Below are 17,387 nucleotides of genomic sequence, written 5' to 3'. Positions count from 1 at the left end.
AACTCTCAGTAGAAAAATCCTTCATGTGATAAAGTAAGTGATGGATTCACCTTGTTCTTGTTCAGCCTCTCAAACCCTCTGAAGGAGGAAGATTAAATGCTCTTTAAAAAAAAAGAAATGTCTCTTATGCGACTAATAAAATTTGTATCCATTTAAAGTTAAGGGTTAAGTATTTGAGTCTAACAGTCTGTGCACAGCAAACAGGGTTTTCATGACTGTCACGACGCAGTTTTCCATCAGCACCTCTAACTGTAAACACCTCACGTTCGCAGGCAAAGTCAAAGGTCTGTATGACGCTCAGGCCCCGGCGTGTCCGGTCTGCAAGGCCGTGCTGCGACCCGGAGAGCTGCAGGAGCACATGGAGCAGGAGTTAGCCAAACTCGCCCAGCTGCAGATCAGGTATCACGCTCACGCCCTGAGGATCCTCTGCTTTATTTCACGGCAAAGAACGTTTCCCTCTTACCACCGTCTAAAAAGTTTACACTACCTCCGTTTATCTGTTTGTCATTTTCTTGCTGTTCTCTTCAGCTTTGAGGTGATAATTAAAGTAGACAGATCCCTCTCTCTGGATGCCCCCCCCCTTCAGTTTCCCCAGGTGGTAGCTGCCTTCTTCTCTGTCACCTGCGTGCAGTGTTTACAAGCCGCCTCATTGTTCCCTACATATTTCATATTATAGCCTCTGGCCTCAAGGCAACAACTCATAGAGCAGGCAGATAATGTTCTGTTAATGGCTGCTTTGGTCTAAAACATACGCATAGATCAGACACACACACACACACACACACACACACACACACACACACATTACCTGCTGCTTAGAACAGAAGAATGATTTCTCCAATAAAGGCATTACACTCCAAATCTGCTTAACGACCGCTCCGTGGACAGTAATGGTTTCAAATTGAACTTGGCCCACGGGGACACCGTGTGTGTGTGTGTGTGTGTGTGTGTGTGTGTGTGTGTGTGTGTGTGTGTGTGTGTGTGTGTGTGTGTGTGTGTGTGTGTCTACAGTATCCGTGTGACAGACACAATGTGAGAAGGAGTAAAATGAGGTTACACACGGACTCGGATACAAATCCAGACAAGATAAGAGCAGAGGTTGTTCACCAGATGACATTTAAAACACAATATTGTGTTTGTAGGTTTTGTGGGCACATTGTGTTGTTGACTTATGCACAGTAAAAACAGGTTTAACATACGAGCTTCTGTGTTATTATAGTGCAACTCCGGTCCAGCGCGACCACTTCATAAGGACGCCAAAGGTACACGTAGCTGTGATGTTTTCAGCACATTCAGGAAGTCGGTCAGTAGCCGTCGTCCTGCCTTTGACTTGATTCTTTCTTTTTCGGGCTCCAGCCTCTTTCACTGTCCCTGCACATCAAGCGAGAGGGAAGTTCGCCCACCTCGCCCCCTCGACCGGCCGAGGAGGCCCACTCTGACCGATACCAGGTAGGATTTTAAAGAGTGCATTGTAATGAACATATTGTAAAGCATTAAATAAAACCTTACAATTACCAGTTTATGAAACCCAACGGGGTCTCATCCCAGAGTGTCAAACGCTGCATCCTTGTGCCGCTGACCTCACAAAAATATAAAGTTGTTGTTTTCCTTTTGCTGCTTTAGTTTCTAAGGATTGGGTTGAAATGCGCGCATGTCTAAGTTAGAAATACTCAGCCTGTGTGATGCTGTGGGGCCTTTACAAGTATCCATCTGCAGCGGGTAGGAAGTGAGACTCATCTCTTGTGATCACAACACAGGCGACAAAGAACAGCTTGTGCATATCTGTGAGAACGAAGGCAGCATTCGACCCTCAGAACGAGAACTAACAGCTTCATCAGATACAATCTATCCTACGCAGCATCTTCACAAAGAGCAGCAGACACACAGTGATGTAAACACGGAGAAGCACAGCGGCAGCGTTCAGATCACAGGGCACAAACATTACCTGCATAATTAAGTCTCTTTTTTCCGTGACAGCTTCCTCCAACAGCATCTTCTATTTTTATGGACAGTTTTTTTGAGTGCAAATGATGTTTTCTCCTCTGTTGCAGACGTTTCTCCGCGTCCGGGCCAACAGACACACCAGGTTAAACGGTACGTTGATCCACGTGGACCGAATGTTGTGTTTCTGTGCCGCACACTCAGTTTGTGGTTCAGAGTCCAGACCAGGCGACTGTCACGCCGTAAAGTTGAGAAGATGAAAAAGATATTTTGTTCACGCTCGTCGTCCCCACCCTCACCAGTCATTCAGATATCACCTCTTTTCCCACACCATCTCAGCTGGCCTAGCGCCCCCACGAGCAGAGGAGCTATTAACCTTTAAACTTTGACCCCTTGATATGTTAACAGTCGATGACCTCTGCTGGTGCAGGTGCTACGTCAAATCTGCCCCATTACGCCCCCACAGCGCAGGAGCCCACCTAGACTGCGCACAAGCTGGTAAGAAACACTGAGAAGCATTTTTCACTGAGGATTCGACACACACACAAGAAACATTTATTTTATTCATTTCTACTTTTTCCTATTTTATAAAAGACCCACCTCTGACACTAGTACATCAGCTCACTAATCAGTCAGTATTTATTTAGTTGAATGGATATAATTATGTTCATGCTTTTAATCCTGAAATAGCTGCTATTGACTTTTCAAGTGTCTCAAAAACTTTTCATGAAATGTGAAACATCCTTACGATACCAGATTAATATTTATTCCACCTGAGCTGCTTTTTTTAATAAAAATCTAAAACGTGTTTCCCAATGACAAACTCATTTTATTATAAATCACAGAAACTGTTGCCTCAGGGTGCTTTACATTGTAAGATAAAGACCCCCTGTGAGCACTTTGGCGACAGTGGGAAGGAAAAACTCCCTTTTAACAGGAAGAAACCTCCGGCAGAGCCAGGCTCAGGGAGGGGCGGGGCCATCTGCTGCGAGCGGGGGTAGGGAGAGGCACGTACTGAGATTTCTGACACTGTTACTCTCACACAAAAACCCACAAACAGTGTTGTGTAAATGTTTCACGTAGGAACTATTTTCTCCTCTGAAGCGTGCGGGTAGTTACCGTTACGGCTCAGCCGCGGAGCTTATGATGGTGTTCGCGCCGTGCGTCACGCTAAGAGACAAATGAAGGCTTTGTAGATCTGCAGTAACCAGATCAGGACTTGTTTCTGGTTCTTTTCCACAGAAGCTTGTAACAGAAACTCAGCCCTGAACAGTTTCCAGCCATTTCTAAATAAATGAATAAATGATAGCATGTAGCATGTTTGAAAGTAGGCTGACAGCATTTCTGCACGAATACAGAAACCTGCGCAGCGTCCCGGCGGCGGCTGACGCCGCAGACTTCCTGCTCCCGTTATTATTCCCGCGGAGACTCTGCAGCTCTTAGCTGACTCTTCAAACTGCCACTGCTGTCGAGGTCTGTTAGCCTTTATTGGGCCTTATAACCGGACAGCATAATGAGCTTCTAAATACACGTCAGGGAGGAAGAAGAAGAGAGTGGAAGGAGGAGGAGGAGGGGGGTCCTCTGTTGATTAATCAACCTCTCTCTCTCCCTCTCTCTCTCCCTCTGTCTTCGTAGTTTGATGAGCTCCTCCTCATCTATGACCGTCTCTTTAACCCTCATTATGTTTGCTGGGATTGCGGCACTCGGGTCACAGCCACCGGCTCGCCGTGCGTTCCCCTCGGGGGCCACTGTCATCCAGCAGGGAATTAGAGGGCCTTAAAACTTAATGTCCCCTTTTGCAATCTGCAGTCAGTCAGGGCAGGGAGAGGAGAGGAGGTTCAGTTGGTGTTCTGCCATGTTAGCTTTCATATTTTTAGAGAGGAAAGCGGGGGAGGACGGTGGGATGACAGCACGGGGACGGGGGGGCCGCTTTGAATCCCGTACTGCAGCTTCTGTCCACGCGAAGCATCTGCTTGTCTCTGCTTTAAGGGCCTCGTGCATCAATGCGGCCAGCTTGTACAGTTTGTGGAGTGAGCTCACACAGAAACAGAACTCAGTAGTTTTCAGTGTCGCATCCATATTTCCGGCTTTTAAATGTTGGAAGTTATTAGAAGTGAACGAGACGGTTTCCACAAGCAGGTGAATTTTACGTTTGAGTGTTTCCTCTGTCTGCACATGAACAATCATGACTTTTTGTTCCTTTAAGATTAAATTAAATACATGACACATCATTTATAAAGGTGAGGCTCTAATATTGAAAGGAAAAGAAATTTATTCATTTATTTAATGAACACTTTCACTGGATTTATTGTGTGAGAGCAGAACTTTACCTGTAATACTTCCACACTGGTTTTACTACTGAAGTGAAAGCTGTCGGTACCTCTTCCACCACTATTCGCTTTCTTCACTGTTTGCATGTGAAGTGTTGAGTGCAGGACGTTGGGAGCTTGAACCATTCATGCACTACTTTTAGCTGCTGACTCACAGTGTAGTCTTTGCATAATTTATCCTGTTATTTATCAGTATTTTTATCTTTTATTTAAATAAAAATATAATAATATGGAGGTAATAAATAGAGCTGTAAATATTAATATGAATATTTTTGGCTTGTCTTTCTTTTGCTCTGGGCTCAGTGTGAACCTGTTTGAATGACCCGTGGTCATGTTAGTCTTCACGCAGCTCGGTGACCTCCTATCACAGTTTAGGACAAAGCTCGGCTTCTTTAGATGGAACAGCGACTCAAACTCGCACGTTTTTATGTACAGGAACAAATAAGTTATACCCCAGTTATTCATTACACATAATTCAATAGTGTTACTAAAAATCATGCGACTTGTTTGATGGTGTTGATTTAAACCCCAAAGCTAATGCCTCGTCCCCTTTAACCATTATTAACAGTATTTCTTCTGTGTGTTCTGTGTTCAGTCAGGATGGGAAAGCTGAAGAGGAGAAAACCAGAGGAAGCACAGGTAGGCTCTCCAAGCACACGAGTCAGATGCAAGTATTTGTTTCCCTGACATTTGTGTTGTAATCAGAGATGAATATATGTAACGTGTGACACGCTGACCTTGAACCCCGAGACGTTGTTGCCTGGCTTTGTTCACGTGGTGCACGGATCACTGTCAGCTCGCTGTGTATCCACGTGAAAGCGCCGCGAGCGCCGGTTCACGGCTGTGAGGCAGATATGTAGCTCCGGGCTACAGGAGGCATATGGGCGTGTTCGTCCAGACAGAGAACATGTGACCCGATGTGTGTCTTTGTGTGTACATGTGTGTGCGCGGCGTTGTTTTCAGGAGGGGTCGGCAGACCTGTTGGCATTGGAGGACGACTGGAATGAGAGGAGAAGGATACAGATGGCGTCTATAGGCTTTAAAGGTAAGTGAATGTGTGTGTGTGTGTGTGTGTGTGTGTGTGTGTGTGTGTGTGTGTGTGTGTGTGTGTGTGTGTGTGTGTGTGTGTGTGTGTGTGTGTGTGTGCACCACTGAGGTACCCACGTGTGTGATCTTGTTCAGTGGAGGGTGAATACTGTGACTGAGTGGCAGCTGAAGAAGCGCTGAACTTTTCAGTCCAGATTACGGCGCAGCAGGATGCCTGGGAGGTTGGCTTAAGAGTAACCGCTTCTTTGGCGTGAGGAGCAGCTCTGACCTGGAAACTGACTGACAGGCGCAGTCACAGCAGATACAGGGGCAACGTCGCATTTTCCTCATCACTAACGTGGCTGTTAACAATGATTCCCATTTGAATCTGTGTCACCAGGTGCAATGTTGGTGAGCACCACCTCTAAGGAGTGTCGAGACAGCGATGCAGACCTGGACGTGGACGGAGATGACACGCTGGAGTACGGCCGGGCACAGTATCCTTCTGAAGAGAACGCCAGCGTGCACGCTAAACAGCATGTTAATGTTAATGCGTTTACAGTAAAGTGGGGGGACTGGGATATACGCGCACATGGAGAAAGTTCTTCCTCGCACACTTTGCTGTATTTTTCTCCTGACTTCGTTTGCAGATACACAGACACAGACGTGATTCCCTGTTCGGGAGAAAGCTCCAAAGAGACAGCAGTGAAGTACGTATCCGTGATGTGTGACGATCACTCGGTATTCATTTAGATAAATATGAACTAAATTCATTTCAAAGCCGTTTCAGATGCTTTCAGATGGTAAATATACTTTGGTTTGTTTTCAGCAGCAACAGCAGCAGCGTGCCGCCTGAATCCAGAGTAAACTTGGACTTTAATAAATGGTCAAATGATGGTGAGTTAGGAATAATGAGGCAGCTGAGCACAGTTCCTAAAACTATGGATGTAACTGTAATCTGCTCATTGGTTTGTGTATCCAGGAAGTCCGTCTACAAGCAGTGGAGAGAAACAGGATGGCAGTGCAGCCGGTCTCACTCAAACCTGCAAAAACGCTGAGATAGAGATGTGAGTTTGTTAGATCTGTTGTTAGATCTGCAGTTTAACAGATTTATACACAAACTGAGAGACTGTTAAAGCCGGTCGCAGCCCGGGGAGTTTGTCCTTCCCGCTGGCGCCAAGCGCTTATTCATAGAAAGGTCTGATTGTTGGGTTTTCACCTTCCAACATAAAGCACACTGAAGCGACTGTTGTTGTGATTTGACGCCATATAAACAAATTTTAATGAAAAATTTCATTGGAAAAAGAAGTAAACAAAGAGTATTTTGCCTTTAATCCATTATGTCGTTAACCCTTTCATGCCTACTCTGTCATATACAGCAGAAACGTTTCTGTGAGTTTATCAGGCTTCATCAGTGTGCCCCCCCCCCCCCCCCCCCATCTAAATAAAGTGCACAATACATTTTTAAGCAATAAAAAAGTCTAAAACTCATATCTGCAAATTTCTGTTAAAGCCCAGCGTATCATATTTCATACGTGTGTTTTTGTGACATCATCAGCGTGATTTTTTTTTACCCTCAAAAAATGATATAAATTGCATGAAACATTTTTAATGACTAAACTGCAAAAACATGGCTCATGTAGCAAATTAAAACTTTCACATGCCGATTAAGACTTTTGTCTAAAGGACCAACAAACTGTCCGTTATCAAAAAATGAAAGATTTCAGGGAGTTATTTCATGGTTCAGGATTTAAAGGGTTAAAACATGTCAGAAGGTTCGATAAACATTAATAAAAAACGAAGTTTTAGAGGTTAAAGGTAAATCGTTTTTCCCTGCTGCGGGCTCATGCTTTCCTGCACTCTGGACCAACATTTGTTAAACCCAAATTTCATAAATGGTTCAATTAATGGTTTGTTTTTAGCAAGTCTGACACACTTTGTTCAAGTTGCCAACGAGCCCATGAACTGACTTTCAGTCAAAGTGAAAGAATCCGTCTTTGTTGAGTATTTGATGGATTTTTGAGCCGGTAACTCTGGAGACATGAGAGGAGACGTGGTCAGCAGCCATGTCCAAAGTTGTGCCTCTTGAAATTAAAGTTTGACGTCGTGGAGGCAGGTTGATCCAGCTGTTGCTTGTCCCAGCATGCACTTGGTCCATCAGCCAACCAGAGGAAGCCATTCCTCTGTATCCTGGTCCTCTGTATTTATGCCATACCTGTTCGGACCGCCTGCTCTCACCAGCACATAATACCACACTATATCAGTGTGATGATGTCGTCAGTCAGGGTCTTAGCAGGTGATGCAGGCGTGTACACGTTTCATTGCGCTGAATGCATTGCATCCCATCTGTACAGTATGTTTGCATATAGAGTCTATGCTGTAATTGTGCGCGTGTATGTCTATTTCTGTGAGGACGCTGACACCTAACCCCCGCCCCGCTGCCCATGATAAATGAGACACCCAATGCAGGCAATGTGATTGCTGCTAAATTTCATGCTCAGTGTCCATGTTGGCCAGCGAATAATTTAATCTGTCTTCGATTTATAAATGACTCTCCAGTGTCTGCCTAACTCGTGTGTCCTCCCTCTCGTCCTCCTGTGTGTGTGTGTGTGTGTGTGTGTGTGTGTGTGTGTGTGTGTGTGTGTGTGTGTGTGTGTGCGCGCGCACAGGCTCTCGGAGGACTCCACGCTGACAACATTAGATGCACTTAAGGCTCGGATACGGGACTTGGAGAAACAGCTGTCTAAAGGAGACAGATTTAAATGTCTCATCTGCATGGTGAGTGTGGAGGCAAATTAAAGCAAAAGAGAAAAGAGCACAATTTCAAACTGTTGGTGTATGTTTGTTTCTTCATTAACGTAATAAATACAGTAATATTTTTATGGAAAATGTTTGTCTGCGACCCCTCGTATGATCAGACTGTACTGCAGATGACCTTAATACTGTTTGATACACACGACAAATATTACAGTTTGCATCTGATAAAGCTCTGCGACATTTATTCCTTTAAATACTGACCCATTTTACACGGAAAGAATCAAAACACTGAACAATTATTCACTCAAATATTTATTTAGCCCAAATGCACCACACGCTGCTCTTCAAAGTCGACCCCAGTCTGAGACAATTTATTTGTTTCTGTTATTTTACATGTAAAAATGTAAGTAATTATTGGAAATATATAATTAATTAGTAATGAACAGATTTTTTGCATGGCTTTTTTTCTAAGTTAAATATTTTGTTGTGATTTTAAAAAAATTATTTTTAAAAATCAGTTACAAAGTAAAATATCACAGTGGGATGAATGAGATGAATAAATGAGAGATAATCCCAACAAACATTCAAGTCGCTTCCTCCAAAGCTCTGATTGTAGTTACATGTGGACACCTAGTGGCAGCTTTGTCGCACTGCAGGTAAACGTTGCTCACCTGTATTGTGCCTGTTCCTGTGTGCAGGACACCTACACAACGCCGCTCACCTCCATCCAGTGCTGGCATGTTCACTGTGAGGAGTGTTGGCTTCGAACGCTGGTAAAAAGCTGAACGTAAAAATGATGCAAAACATCCAGAACGAAGTAAAAGTCTGTAATAAAAGTCTCACCGTTCTTTTTCAAAGGGAGCAAAGAAGCTGTGTCCTCAGTGCAACACCATCACCTCACCTGGAGACCTGAGGCGAGTTTACCTGTGACTCACTTTCAGGGATTTCTTCTGTTTTGACCAATCAGGCTTGGACTTGTTGGGCAGCTGGCCTGTCATGCAAGCCCACCTTTCCCCTCTCCCGTCCCTCTTCCTTTTCCTCCTTCTTACCATCGTTGTTCTCCTAACAGCTACTAACTGAGTGCGACCTCTGACCTGTACAATATCCGTGTTTCTACTGCATCGTCCAGCAGATCAGAAGAAACCTCTGAAACCATCTGAGAGCTCAGGCACTGAGAAAAAAATGCTTTGAGACTATTTATCGATTTTTAAAAAAAATCTTTTTTTTCTGTTTTATGGAAAGATGATTGAACTGCAAAGCACATGTACATAATTTTGTGTATGTATGTTTGGAGTGGTGTGTGTATAGGATGTTGACTAGCAGACTTTACTGTACAGAGTTTGTCTTTGCTTAGATCACTTATTCTTTGTTTAGCTCTTGTAGGTTGGAAACATTTACAGTAATAATCATCACATGGGGACTTGTTCTGTCTTTGTTATTGGCGTATTTCTTTGTATAGGATCACTCAAATCTAATTTTATCAACATTACTAAAATAAAATCTGTGTCTAAAGGCGGTTGTTTCCTGAAAGCTTTTAACTGTGAACACCTAAAGAGTATCTGCTGCACCTGCCGCAGGTGTGGGCCGAGGCGTGAATGGCGTGCATTCCTGTGTTGTTGCCGTTTGTCGACAGCCTTATGATGGCGTGTGTGCGCCCTTTAAGAAGTGGGTCGCTGCGGGATTAGCCAGGCAGAGCCCATCGCAGCTCATCTGGAGTTGAAAGACTCTAAAGCCTGCTATTCTGAGCCTTTACTGCAAGGCCACTTAGGTTCAGACACATCACAGAGAGACGTAAAAGAGCAATGCGCCTCCGCCGTAGAGTGGAGCAAGAGACGAGTCCAGTTTCTGACGGGCAAAAATTAATGCACACGTATTGAAGTGAGCGGGGTTGTGAAACAAAGTCTGCATGCAGTACACACACAGGACCAAGAAAGACCCGAAACACTCAGAAACAAAGATTCTTCATCCTCAACAAACACGAAGCAATAATTTTATATCACATAAAACTTTTATTTATTCAAATAATTAATCATCAAGAAAAATATAGTTAACCTAGTATAACCTGAATGTACAGCAGCCAGGTAAATGTCATTTGATCAGATTCTAATAAAAATGAAACATTTATGTTAGACTTGGACGGCAGAGTGTGTTTCTCAAAACAAGTCAGCATGCCCCGACGTGATTGGTTAGTGAGCTGAAGGGAGGCGGTGATAATCCAGACTGACAGAGTCGGTGTGACACACACGCGCACACACACACGCACACAATCATCTGTTACTCCACGTCCCTCCGACACAGACGACACACACAGAGACGCTCTGACAAAAGGTAAGATCAATAAAACTCGAAGAAAACGAGAGTAAAACATTAGAATAGAATAGAATAGAATAGATTAGCTCTTTATTGTCACTGTTAGAAGAACAATGAAACACAGTTTGGCATCTCTCCGTTGTGCGTAATGCACAATAATGTAAGTATCTAAAGATGCTTGTGCACAAGTTATACACACGCATGCGCAAATACGGATACACCCATACATAACACACATACATATACACGTACACACACATACCTACATGCACATACAGACACATTTATTAGAAAACAGCTCTGTTATATGAGTATAGAGTGAAAGAGTGAAAATTCAGTGTCTGCTCTTTGAATTAGGAAGGAAGGGTGCAGAGTTAAGATGTTAATAAACAATAATAGATAAGCTGTTGTTATCTTTTCAGGAAATGAAATGATGAGAACTAAGTGTTAATAGTGATAAACAGACCGTGGATTATCCTCCTGCTCGTGTGTTCGCTCCAACAGCAGTTACCTCAGTAACTATGTAACTGTAGATGAGGTCCCATCAGCAGTCAGCTGGTGTGCGAATGAAAGAGTGCTCGAACTGATCAATTCAGTCAAGGTGCCGAGTAAACCTGCTGCTGGGGAAGATTTTTGTGTTATTAAGTAATTCTGTTAACGGGATTCATCCGGTCTTTAGGTAAACGACTCACCTGTCCTGGACCTTGAGCGCCACCTGGCTCAGATCCAATTATCCCAGCTGACTGACCCCTCGCGGCTTCATTAACAGACATCCTTAGTGTTAACCTCCAGGCCTCTGGCTGTCTAACCAGTCAGCAATTAGGACGTGGACGCATTTTGATGCTTTAATTAAGGACACAGAAATTAATGTCAATTAATTCTTAGATTGCAACAGCAGCGATACGAGAGGAACAGCCTGCTTTTAACCCCACGGTGTGTCGAGAAGCTTGGATCAAAAGATTTAGCCTCACGGCACCTACGACGAGCAAACGGGATAGCTGAGATTTTTGCCAGGAGCAGCGATTCACAGGAAAAAGGGAGATTATTAAGGTAAAGCACCTGAAAGACACCATAGCTCACCGCCTGTGAAACGTGTTGGTCTGTACAAATCTCTAAGACATCCCTCTTCCCCCGTCTGCGTCCGTCCGTGGCTCTTAGGACGATGTCGGGACCGAGGCCCGTGGTGCTGAGTGGCCCCTCTGGAGCAGGGAAGAGCACTCTGTTGAAGAGGCTGATGAAAGAGCACGAAGGAGTCTTTGGATTCAGCGTCTCACGTACGTTTTTGTGCCAACTGATGCTCTGCTTCCTTTGCAAAACGTCCTGTCTGAGGAGGAAGCAGCAGCCTAATTCTGCACCTGCCAGTACCGGCTGTAAAGTTGACACTGATGTTTTTGCAATTCTTTCCCCGCAGACACGACGAGAAACCCTCGACCAGGAGAAGAAGATGGCAAAGGTACAACACTTATGAGTGAAACCCGGCTTTTTGCTGGCACTTTCTAAGTGGGTGCTCATGTTTAGTGCTTTCACGTTGTGTTAGGATCAATCACAAAACATCAGCCCTGCATCTGGATTTAAGCTTGCAGAGCTGAGATAAAAGTGGAGAAAAGTGGAGAATCTGACAAACAAGCTCCTTTTCATTTTGTTTCCTAGCCTCCCCCCACCCACTCCACACCCACAGCACTTCTTACTCCCAAGTGAACTGCAGGACTGGTTTGCCACCCTGTGAGGCTCCCTTGGTTTGGGATAAAGCTCTCTGTGCCTTTTTTGTTTTCTCCATAGGACTGAACAAGCTCCCCATGCTTCTGGGGGCTACTTTACTGCCCGTAGCAGCCGTCTTATCCTCTGAGGACATAGAAATGTCAGCCTCATGTCCAAATGAATCAGAAACCACAGATGAAGGTGATCTCAGTGTGATTCCTGATCACAGTGTATTTTTACCGCAGATGGATGGGGGTTACTTTCATCATCCTGGCACGTTGTGATTGGATTAATAGGAACTGGTCAAAAAATTGAAAATCATGTAAATATATATATTTTTAAAAAGTACAATGACCTCAGGAAGACGCGACAGTTTACACTTTGGAGTAACAAGCTTTTGAAAATAGCCCCCTGTGATGCCTCAGCAGTGATTCCCATTTCCACTCCCACACGTCTTTAGATCCACACTGGTGTTCCCATTTCCTCTTTTTCCCGATAGGCAAGATGCAAACAACCATTGGCAACATGCAGGAGAACAAAAGGTTATTTTTAAAATCCTTTTAGAACTTGTTGCATCCATTTTATTGCATTCTTTAGTCGAGGTCCTTTAAACTAATACTGAGTGATGAACAGGTTTCCAACTTTTAATAAACGAGGATTTTAACATGAGCAGAAATATCCGCACTTTGCGCTGTTTAAATCCCCGTGACCTGTTCTCGTGCTTATTATCTCGTTGTTTTACAGTGTTTCTCTCCAAACTGATGCTTCAGTCTGACTCCTTCATGTTGTCATGTAATGATTGCTTCGTAGTAACGTGTTTGCTTTTGAAACTGCCCTGTGTGGGTCTGTGGGTCGCGTGTGGACACACGTGGAGAATGACAATCCCAGTTGAAATTAGGCTCCGACACGCGTGATCAGCTGTGACAGGCTGTTACACCGTGACAGCTTTGCTACACTGTAGTGAGCTCCTGCTTGATTTTGCTTTGATAGATCGTTTTCCACGCAGAGCTCGATTCACTCCACACGTTGCTCCCCACAGACTATCACTTCACAACGAGGGAGGCCATGCAGGAGGGTATCGACAAAGGAGAGTTCATTGAGCACGCTGAGTTTTCTGGCAACATGTATGGAACAAGGTAAATGGATATGTGTGAGATATTTCACGCAGATTCATAAACACTATGACTTGCATGCATATTCTCAGAGGGGGGCTAGCCCCGAGTTAACCCGCTCTCTGTAACACTGCGTGTGCAAACCGCTCTGACGCGACAGCTTCTAATCTCGCGCGATTTCATTTGAACTGAGTTTATTTAAAAGCAGAACTGATCAAACTTTGCTGAGGAAACATTTGCAGGGACGTGAAGCTCGTTTTACGTCACGAGCCACGCACAGTCTTTCTGTGCAGAGAATTACCGACACATTTAATCAATGAGACATCTTAATGTAAGAAAAAGAGCCACGATGTCAACAGTGTGTCAGAGTCTGACTACATGCTACAGAAATGCAGCTGCAGTAAATGAAAGAAATCGTCTCGTTGGGCCTAAACTGTGAGAAGAAAATGTCTGAAATGACAGAAATCTATAATTGAATTATGCAGCGAGTGTGAGTGGAAATCAGTAGGAAAAGCTGTGACACTGGAGAAAAGTCTGAAGCTTTCTTTACATTTTCCAAAGTGATCCAGTGGGCTGGTCCTGCCTGACGCTCCACACCCAGGATTCAGGGTTTGACTGATCAAACCAAACGCATTTCTGCTGAAAATACAATAAGATATCAGTGTCCTCATACAGGCTGAACTTAAGTCATTAGAAATGAAGACCGAGCCTTACATAAATGTCACACTGTGGGCTTAGTAACAAGGATCAAGCGGCTACATAATAGTCTGGTGACAGATGGAGCTTTAACCCCCATTAGGTCAAAAAGAGCAACGCTGCGGCTCAGCACCTTGTGTCACATTCAATCTCTTCCTCTTGTTCTGAAGATAACGCTCACTCTCTGAGTCTGAGCAGCTCGGATCAGTGCAGCGATCCTCTTATGCTCTTACCAGTCACTTCGTGTGAGAAGCACAAAATTACATTCAGTACCTGCTTGGATGTTTCTGCTCACGTGAACGGCACGGCTTATTTGACTCCTGTTTGTTCAGTAAGGCTTCTGTGGAAGACGTGCGAGCCAAAAACCTGATCTGCATCCTGGACGTGGATATCCAGGGGGTGAAGCGGATCAAAGAGACCGACCTGAACCCCATCTACGTCTCCATCCAGCCTCCATCTATGGACGCGTTGGTAAATCCTTTTATTGTGATTAATCCACAGCATATATCGATTCTTTTCTTGCGCTTTTAAGATGTATTATTTCTTCATATTTGCACTTTGAGCGTGCTTTAAAAGTGTGACAAGACTTCACCTGGTAGTAAGAAGCAGTGCCCAGTTACAGGTAGGTGCTGTGATTGTTCTGTCGTCTCTCAGGAAAAACGTCTGAGGGACAGGCAGACGGAAACAGAGGAGAGTTTACAGAAACGTCTGGAAGCGGCACGCGTCGACATGGAGCTCAGTAAGTTTCCCATCATTTCCGGCGGAACGTGATCCCGAATGCAAAGCCAATTATTGCAATTTGATTTAATTTCTAGGTAAGGAGCCCGGAGTGTTTGATGCTGTGATCATCAACGACGACTTAGAAAAGGCCTACGAGGAGCTAAAAGAAATCCTGGATGAAGTAAGTAAAAGCAGAAAGTCTCTTTGCTCCTTTTACTTTAAACTCATCAAATGATTGGTTGAAGTATTTGTCACCTCTCTCTCTCTCTCCACAGGAAATTAAAAAAGTTCAGGAGGCCAAATCATAATAAGGAAATAAGCAGGCTTTCAGCAGGTGGACAGGAACACTGATGTGTCTCTGACTGGAAAAGCTCCATCTTCACTGGAACACGTGAAATAAGAAAAGCTCTTCCTCACGCTCAGCTGCATCCAGCTGCAGTTCAGACACACAGATGGAAACGAAGAGTCTGGACCGACGTGTCTCACATGTCCTTTGTGTTAGATTTAGTAAAAGCAGTGGCTGATATTAGGTGTGTAGTCCTACTTCATAGATTTCTGACATTTGGCTCAGCAGGTACGAATAAAACGCCACATCCAGCGCTACGTTCGGTCTTCACAGGCTGCCACAGATCTGCTTTAGCTCCACATCTAGAAAGTGTTCAGATACTATGACTTCTACCCGAAGTAGAAATAAATTCAGTCTTAGTCGAGTATATTATCAGGATGGACTCGTGCACATGAACGACAGAGCATCTGAAAATCACCGTTTGTGGTAGATTTAATCTAAAATGTGTTAGAGCTGAAATGTTCGTGTGTTGAACTGAAACGAGACAGAATAAAGAGTTTTAGGACAACGACTGAGCACTTTGAGTTGTTTAATAATGATTTAATCGACTAACTCCTGTAAAGCTTCACATAAAATACTGCGTTAAATAAGTTTTACGGAGACAGAACTGCAAAGCCAAGCATGTCCGTCCGTCTGCCAGAGGAGCAAAACAACATTTTGATCAACTTTCCAGCTCATGCAGCAGCACCGTGCACACCTTATGTGATCACACGTTATCCCTGATACGCACAAAATAAATCCCCAGACTATAAAACACAATCGAACACAGAAGCAACTCATTAAGACGCATCAACTTTTAAAAATCAAACGTTTTTCTAACCGGGCTCCAGGTTGGCAGACACAGAGCAACACTTGAAGCACAAACTGCTGCACCGACACGTCGTTGCAGCTGCAGGTTTTCTTCTTCGTTGAGAAAGACGATGGTAACTTTGGCATCGTGGCGTCACTGGCAGAAGGAGGGACCCTGAAGCTTGGTGCGCACCTGATCTCGTTTCTCCTCTTTCTGCTTGAGGTAAGCTTTAAGTTTGTCGGTGGAGAAGCACACTTTGGAGTGACGGGCTTTGTGTGGGGCGCGATGGGCACGGAGCCACGGATTCTGGAGACTCTCGGCTGCAGTGGGTCTCCCCCTGCAAAGTTTTTTATCATGTCAGAATGAGTGCTAACGTGTGAGTGAGTACACTCTGGGAAAAGACTCACCAGGATTTGTTGTTCAGGCTGCTCTTCATGAAGTTCAGGGCTCCCTCAGACAGACCCGGGTAGCAGCGTCCAAACTGGATCTTCCCTTTCCTGATGTTTCTGTCGTGATCCCAGCTGTGCTCCGCATGAAACGGGCTGTCAGCACTCAGCCTAACGTAGGGAAGGATAAAGATGATAGTAATTCTTATTATAACAGAAGTCAGTCTGTAGCCTCCTCACACCATGACGTCTACAAACCCACATTTATCAGAACAGAACAGCCCTGCTACGTGTGGGATTGTTCTCAGATGATGAGATGTAATCCAAGTTTGAATAAACCTCTTTGCTTACATGATGAACGACAAAACTCCAACAGCCCAGATGTCGGTCTCTGGCCCAACACCCTGACCTTCGAGGATTTCCGGAGCTTTAGGAAGGATAATATACACTGAGAGAACAGACAGACAGAATATCTTTATAGAGAGTGGCACATTTACAGGCAGTGCATCTTTCTGTATCAGGAAAAAGGCTCAGACCAAAAAGAAATGGATAAAAGGATAAGAATAGACTTGGGTTTGTTAGACTATGGGAGCTAGGGTCAGCTGAGGTGGATGGAGTTAGGCGGAGTTATTTCCATCAATCCGTCCTCCGTAAAACAACGTGTACCTTTGCTGCAGGAGTCTGTCGGAAGGCCACGACAGTCAGAGGTTTAGTATGTTAGACCAATCAGAATGCAGCGTACAACATTTAGTGTGAATTTAAAAAACACACATCATTACCTCTGCTGTCAGAAAAGCCCTGGATGTGCTCGATGTTTAAAGGCTGTCCGGGCGTGAAGGACTGAGCCGAGCCAAAGTCAACGACCTTCAGGTGGTTACAGTCGTCCACCAGCATGTTGTCCGACTTCAGGTCCAGGTGGACGACTCGGCGGCCGTGGAGATAGTCGACCGCACTCAGGATCTGAACGAGCAGCTCGGCCACTTGAGTCTCTGCGTACAGATCTCTGAGAGGACGCAAACACAGACGTGATGGTCAAGCTTGACGTCAGCACCCGAGGTGCCATAACTAATGAATTAGCACAGAAATATTAGCTTAGCTTGATTTTTTTACATTTTGATATACAGTTCTGTTTGTTCTGCTTGATAACGTCTATTTAAATTCTTAGACTTCCCATCTCAAGCTCATTCATGTGTACAAGTTCTAACCTGAAGCTAGACTGAAAGACGAGGACACACGAGCGTTATTAGGAACTATGCTCCTCCTTCATGGCTGATG

General features: G+C 44.5%; 3 protein-coding genes across 6 annotated transcripts in view; 2 read left to right on the top strand and 1 right to left on the bottom strand.

Annotated features, from left to right (window-relative positions):
* rnf220b (ring finger protein 220b) overlaps positions 1-9,563 on the top strand; it is a 28,144-nt gene extending 18,581 nt beyond the window's left edge. The window contains exons 3-16 of one of the 3 annotated variants that reach the window (XM_014411473.2): positions 273-399; positions 1,220-1,262; positions 1,357-1,449; positions 2,052-2,094; positions 2,350-2,439; positions 4,867-4,910; positions 5,235-5,316; positions 5,698-5,794; positions 5,948-6,007; positions 6,130-6,194; positions 6,280-6,364; positions 7,967-8,075; positions 8,753-8,827; positions 8,913-9,563. In XM_014411473.2, the coding sequence (XP_014266959.1) occupies positions 273-399; positions 1,220-1,262; positions 1,357-1,449; positions 2,052-2,094; positions 2,350-2,439; positions 4,867-4,910; positions 5,235-5,316; positions 5,698-5,794; positions 5,948-6,007; positions 6,130-6,194; positions 6,280-6,364; positions 7,967-8,075; positions 8,753-8,827; positions 8,913-8,984 (1,085 nt within the window). In that variant the 3' untranslated portion in view covers positions 8,985-9,563. Of the gene's footprint in view, positions 1-272; positions 400-1,219; positions 1,263-1,356; positions 1,450-2,051; positions 2,095-2,349; positions 2,440-4,866; positions 4,911-5,234; positions 5,317-5,697; positions 5,795-5,947; positions 6,008-6,126; positions 6,195-6,279; positions 6,365-7,966; positions 8,076-8,752; positions 8,828-8,912 lie in introns of all 3 variants that reach the window. The other 2 variants (XM_012924390.2, XM_012924391.2) reach the window with 2 other exon arrangements.
* A 716-nt stretch (positions 9,564-10,279) lies between these two features.
* On the top strand, positions 10,280-15,447 carry guk1b (guanylate kinase 1b). 2 transcript variants are annotated; one of them, XM_004570201.4, is made up of 10 exons: positions 10,280-10,382; positions 11,250-11,414; positions 11,523-11,638; positions 11,776-11,817; positions 12,144-12,263; positions 13,102-13,198; positions 14,203-14,341; positions 14,525-14,609; positions 14,686-14,771; positions 14,866-15,447. In XM_004570201.4, the coding sequence occupies exons 3-10, from the start codon at positions 11,527-11,529 to the stop codon at positions 14,896-14,898; spliced, it is 714 nt and encodes a 237-aa protein (XP_004570258.1). In that variant the 5' UTR covers positions 10,280-10,382; positions 11,250-11,414; positions 11,523-11,526; the 3' UTR covers positions 14,899-15,447. The 2 variants fall into 2 exon arrangements, with proteins under 2 accessions (XP_004570258.1, XP_004570259.1); XM_004570202.4 differs by lacking the exon at positions 12,144-12,263 and having other exon boundaries at positions 10,281-10,382.
* Position 15,448: 1 nt separating this feature from the next.
* The window catches only part of obscna (obscurin, cytoskeletal calmodulin and titin-interacting RhoGEF a), a 39,128-nt gene continuing 37,189 nt past the window's right edge, over positions 15,449-17,387 (bottom strand). The window contains exons 76-79 of the mRNA XM_076880815.1: positions 16,892-17,115; positions 16,464-16,560; positions 16,134-16,283; positions 15,449-16,063 (exon numbers count right to left, since the gene is read on the bottom strand). Of these exons, the coding sequence (XP_076736930.1) occupies positions 15,880-16,063; positions 16,134-16,283; positions 16,464-16,560; positions 16,892-17,115 (655 nt within the window). The 3' untranslated portion in view covers positions 15,449-15,879. The remainder of the gene's footprint in view (positions 16,064-16,133; positions 16,284-16,463; positions 16,561-16,891; positions 17,116-17,387) is intronic.

Source organism: Maylandia zebra, linkage group LG23 (genome assembly GCF_041146795.1).
Source record: "Maylandia zebra isolate NMK-2024a linkage group LG23, Mzebra_GT3a, whole genome shotgun sequence".
Classification (NCBI taxonomy): domain Eukaryota; kingdom Metazoa; phylum Chordata; class Actinopteri; order Cichliformes; family Cichlidae; genus Maylandia; species Maylandia zebra.
Note: the sequence above shows the minus strand (reverse complement) of the source record. Positions and strands in the feature narration are given on the sequence as shown.